At 45.1% G+C, this 5,840-nt stretch overlaps 1 protein-coding gene across 1 annotated transcript; it reads right to left on the bottom strand.

Annotated features, from left to right (window-relative positions):
• Positions 1-1,356: 1,356 nt before the first annotated feature.
• hoxa2b (homeobox A2b) lies at positions 1,357-4,829 on the bottom strand. Its single transcript, XM_042105968.1, has 2 exons — positions 2,942-4,829; positions 1,357-2,354 (listed from the first exon to the last, which is right to left on the bottom strand). Exons 1-2 carry the CDS (start codon positions 3,300-3,302, stop codon positions 1,627-1,629), a joined length of 1,089 nt encoding a protein of 362 aa, XP_041961902.1. The 5' UTR covers positions 3,303-4,829; the 3' UTR covers positions 1,357-1,626.
• Between the last annotated feature and the right edge of the window lie 1,011 nt (positions 4,830-5,840).

Genomic DNA, 5,840 nt, shown 5'->3' with positions numbered 1-5,840 from the left:
CATCAACCCGTGCATGCCCTCTGAAAAGTACTTTTAAGAGTAAATGTTACGATGAAGACATCAAATCCAGGGACGCAGTCCAAGCTATAGACTATATAGACTCGTCCCAGAGTAGCGGACGTGGCCTGTAGGCCTGAAACAGGCCGACCTGACTGAGCAAGAGTGGTGTCTCACAGCCATTTCACTACTGACTCCCATGGTCTGGGTGGAAATCAGAAAACATACTCACAATTAATAAACTAATAAAGGCATAAATACAAACAAATAAATACATAATAAACTATTTGGGTTCTGCGTGTGACCAAACTCCTTGTCATAGCTTGCATAAGTTACTTGCACAAGTTGTAACATGTATATGATAATAGTAAACCTACCTACCACCAGCAAAACCATTTATTTGGACTCCAAATAATTCAACTTTAACATAATACTCATTAATTTATTTCAGAAGTTAGGCTACTTGTGGATTATTGTATTCCCTATGCCAAGCATTCAGATCGTTTGGAAAAATAAAAAAAGAGGTAGGCTAAACTGAAATGAAACAAAATCAAATAAATATTCTCTGGCAAAATCAGACTGAATTACGCGCTACACCCCCTCGGCACGCAGCCTCTTGTCGAAGGTTTAATAGGCAATAAAATGTAATTGCTAAACTCCAAAACGGCACTGGCTTACAGGGCGAGCTCCCGGGGCCGGCCGGTACACGAGCCGCCGTGTTTTTATTTGTGCAGTCGACGCGAGAGAAATCAATCTCCTTAATGGCGAAAAGTCATTCATAAAACTTAGCCTGATTTACGCATTCCGTCACAGCTCGGGCCGGCTCCCACGCGCCGGGAAAATATTATCTTCAATTTGAAATAAACCCTACAATTACTCCGTTGTATTTTTGCATAATAGCAACATATGTGTTGATGATGCTGTAGTAATGCAGACATAGCTGGACATTTCCTTTTTTTGTTTGTAGATTTTTTAGAGACTTTTTAGAGGTCCTTCCATTAAGTAGCCTAATATTTTGATATTGTTTTTAAGCACAGAGCGGCTCGGCTTTAATGAGCCCATAAACGCAGGTTACTGCTGCGATGAAACACACACACTCTTCCTTTAGGCTCCAAAGGCCCTTCAACATTATGCAAACTAGTTGGCCTAATTATAATCGAATTAAAGTCACTTGTTGCATGAAACCTTCACATTTAATTTTTATAAATTGCAATATTTTCCCTTCTTCAGAAACAAACCTATTTATTTGTGTATTTCGCCCTCTGTGGGTATTTTGATTGTCCAGTAAATAACTTCGTTTAAATAAAAATGTATCCTCACTAAGAAAATGTGAAATAAATGCACAACACTGACATTCTCTATAGTTACAAGTACAAATTTATTCTAAGAAAATATGAAGTTACCTGAAAGGGATACAAAAATAAAATGAGAAAATATTTATTTGTTTCCTGCATTGCCGAACTTGTAAACATAGAATTCTTAATTCCGTTATTAGCAAACTTACCTCTTTAGGTTAATGGACTAATCAATTACATCATGATTAAAGAGGGAATCGCGCCGAAAGTGTGGGACACTGATTTTAGAGAGGAGTGGACACAGTTCTGGACTTAACTTGTGCTGAGTGTTCGGTCAGTAGCTCAAGTGGTGCAGATCGATGGTAGTGAGCGTCTCTGAGAAGAAATCAAATCCCTCAGATGAGATGCCTACTGGGCTATCAACCGAATCTGACAGACCTGGGGACACGGAATCCGAGAGATGGAGGCAGGACTCCGAGGTGAAAACGTGAAAGTCCTGCAAAGAAATGTCCAGGGCCGGGGAAGCGCCATTGTCCCGACCAGCTGCGCAGTCCACCGCCATTGTTGCGGCGAGGGCCGAGCCGGGGGGTGACGGGCTGGGGAAATGTTTCGGATTTTTCTCATTACTGCTTAGAGCAGGAACAGTAGCGCTCTGGATCTCGCCATTGTGCCCGCTCTGTGACTGTTGTGAAGTTATGGTATTCTGCTGGAACTGGTATGTCTCTCTCTCCAAAAGAGCTCCGCTCACATTGTTCCCCGCCTGCTCATAGAATGACTTTCCGTCGCCCTGATCGCTGTCCTCCTGGCCCTTACATTTCCCCTCGCCGTGATGGTTCTCCTTGCACTGGGTCTGCCGCTTATGTTTCATCCGCCGGTTCTGAAACCAGACTTTCACCTGCCGCTCAGTCAGGTCCAGCAGCGCGGCGATCTCCACGCGCCGGGGTCTGCAAAGGTACTTGTTGAAGTGGAACTCCTTCTCCAGTTCCAGGAGCTGAGTGTTCGTGTACGCGGTCCTCAGCCGCCGGGTCGTCCCGCTGCCGCCGTCCGAGAGCTCGGGCGATCCTGCGGAGGGTTCAGCACACACGCGCGTTATTGATAAGGCAAGCTAATTACAGACAGTGATTTTTACTGTTTGCGGCCAAGCCTCACAAACACGTCAAATATATGGCGGTTCTCCGGGGGGCATAAATTGTTTGTGGGAATCCAGCCATGGTACTCTTATAATTTGTGCCCAGCAGCTCAGTGCCAGAGCGCAGGGATGGTCAAGAGGAAGAGGACCTGACCGGAGGAAGATTAATGGACGCGCCAGCTGCCGACTTGAGTAACAGCAATCGATCACTCTTCATTACTGTCAAATATTAAAATTCATGCACTGCTCCACGAGCGGCGCACATCATGAGGGGGGTTTAAACGCCTTCCAGGACATAGGTGGCCCGGCACAAAACTTTTACACAACAAATCAAACAAACACTGACCGTTAAAACGGTGCACGAATGGAAAATAATAGAAAATTATATGGCTACAGAAATGTCAGGCTCATCCTACAGGTTGATACTATTTTAATGCACACGCGCAACACAGGATACAAATGCAACATTTTAAGCCACATTACCATGACATGAAATGAAACACATATTTTAGTGCACTACCTTGAGGAGAAAAATAAATGGCTCCCGTGTCGTGTGCTGTCGCCGTGGAAGTTGCCTGGTTCTTCTTGGAGGCTTTCTTCTCCTTCATCCAGGGGTACTCGGGGGGTAGTGAGGCGGCGGGCAGTGGACAGGTACCGACCAGGCTCTGCTTGGGCCGGCTGTGGCGGGGGTGACTGCCCGGGTTTAGACTTGGGATGGTCTGCTCGAATGGAGGAGGAATCAGTGTCGAGTGGGAAAGCGTCGAATTCTTGATTGATGAACTTTGAAATGCATCACCGACAGGGGGAAAAGACGTCAGGCACTCGGCGAGCGACGGCTGACTATTGATAAAACCCGTCTCTCGCTCGAATTCGCAATTCATCTCCACCACGTTCGACAAATTCAGCGTTCGTAAATCTGTGGCCCAGAAAAAAATAATGAAATATCGTGGCCGTTTTTTTTAAAACTATTTTACTGATTACGGCCGTATGGGGACCGCGATGCCATGAAACTATTGCTTTCATGGAGACAAGGTTGAAATTGGACCGTACTGCTTGTCACATGATTAGCCCCGTCCAATGACAATTTGGGGTTTAATCAAAAGAAGCCAGTGTCTGTGTGATTGATCGAAAGAGTCTGAGGGGAACGCCTCGCGCTCGGGGTAGGGCTGCTTTATTTACACATTTATGGTCAGTTTGTCCCACTGCCCCGTAGATCTTAAGTAGTATATTTCAGAAGCTGTTGGCCTGTGACAGTGTGCGCACCGCGCGCTCACCTCGCGCGTCGCATCCCACCGCTGCCTGTCACATCACAAATCATGTCAACACGCGGGCCTGTCTCGCGCTATTATCAAACGTACCCATTCTAATATGTAGAGTTTGTGGAATAATTCCTCCCAACAAAAGTGTGCCCGCGGATTCGTGCGCGTTCTCATCTCGTTGCATGCATGCGCGCCACTCCCCCGCGCGCACACAGATGCTTGGCAGTCTCGTGCTTTTACACACTCCAACACAAAGCCACATGCGTGAACGCGCGCCCAAGAACATCCGTTGAAGAATATGTTGAAGAATGTGTGTGTGTGTGTGTGTGTGTGTGTGTGTGTGTGTGTGTGTGTGTGTGTGTGTGTTTTCTGGTGGGTGAGGAATTCGTACTAATAACATTGGATGTTCAAAATGGAAGCCGCAGAGTAATACACATCATGGGTAGCCCTCAAAACCACTGCCCAAACTTCTGTGATTGTGGAAGAATATCCAGCACGAAGTCCACATCATAATCAATATTCCATGAAGTTATTTTCCAATAATCATGACTAGCCTATAGAAAAGGAACAGTAACGAAGTATGCTATTATCTACTTGTTAAGCCTCTGCTACACTGTGAAACCTTTGCCTGATGTCCCGCATCGTTCATGTGATGATGTCATCTATTCCCTCTCCTGATGAATGGAAATCGATTGAGCCTCAGAAGCTCAGGTGAGGTGTTGAGACGCGCAGTGGTTCAGCTGCGTTCTGCTCGAGGAGCCCGCGTGGAGGTTAGGGGAATGTGCTTCTGTAGTCACTGTTCTTGTCCCACTGCAGCTCCTGTTCTGCGCCACACTGACAAACACACATACGCACATACACACTGGAGCCTACTGTACGTCTGAGCGCTAAGCTCTTTGTGCTGGGCTGTGATAAATGTATCCGCTTAAAAAACATTTTCAATCAAGTGGCGTTGCCCTTGTTATGTGCAGTAGTCCTGCTCTGCTCGGAGAGTGAGTAGGCCGCGAGCACTTTATTGCTTATATTCCAAACAAAGAGCCCTGGAAGCCTGCACGCGATCAATCTTCCTCGCCAGAGGCCGTGACAGCTTACTGCCCCAAGAACACATTTAAAGCATCTAACGCTCTCCCGTCTCATACTCGCCCTGGACAGGCCCAAGCACACACCACCACCGTACAACAATGTTTACTATTCTTCTGCACCCGTTTGATTTTTAACGACCAATAACCGGAAATGGACTATGTCAGATTTCGATGTTGGGAAGGTGGGAGGGTGGCCAACGCCAGTGTTTTCCTTCGTTTTGCCACATTTAGGAAGTATTTTCTCTTGTGGAAAAGATTATTCTTATCGAAGAAAAGCTTTCGGCATGAGTAGGATGAACGGTTCTAAGGGAAAAGAACGAATGTTTTCGGGCCACACTGGAGCCTTTGTATGGAGAGGAGCGTGGGTGTCGGCATTCTTCAAATCTTCCCACTCAGCCCCCTTATTTTTCTAAACCAAACCGCTATTTTCTCACGGTTAGAAACACGACTTTCCACTGTGTTCAATTCCACAGTTCCACAGTCTGTAATTCGGTGTTAAAGCCTATTTTCTCGACAGAGATCTGAGATTCTGTATCATGCGCGCGCGTTAAAAGTGAACCGTGAACCGTAGCAGGAGACACAATGGCGCGCGGACACACCTTTTGAATGAATAAAAACAGCGGAATGGCAGACAAGATGTGAGTACTAGACTGTCTCTCAGAAGGGTGTGCGAGAGAAGTTATTCATTTTCATTTTTAATCATGCATTTAGCGAGGGGTGAACGTAACAGAAACTATTTAGGCCTAACTGCTAAATTCATAAACAATATTAATGGTAGTGCAATATTCGATTATGAACTTGAAACATTATTTGTAAATATTAAAATAATGTGGTAGGCCTAGGCTACGCATGCTGTCGAAATTTGGTTTAATTATTATCGAAACATATAGCCCATAAAACACTTTTTTCGAAAGATTACTTGTAAAGGACTAGCACAAAGGTTTAATTCTTTATTAACTGATTTTACACATCATAAAACATCAAAGTATACGGAACAACAACCGACGCCTAACTGTAGGCTATTTTATCTTTTTAATTTTCTTTCGATTTTGATTATTTTGTTATTTATATAAACGTT

This window comes from Alosa sapidissima, chromosome 10, assembly GCF_018492685.1.
Source record: "Alosa sapidissima isolate fAloSap1 chromosome 10, fAloSap1.pri, whole genome shotgun sequence".
Classification (NCBI taxonomy): Eukaryota; Metazoa; Chordata; class Actinopteri; order Clupeiformes; family Clupeidae; genus Alosa; species Alosa sapidissima.
Note: the sequence above shows the minus strand (reverse complement) of the source record. Positions and strands in the feature narration are given on the sequence as shown.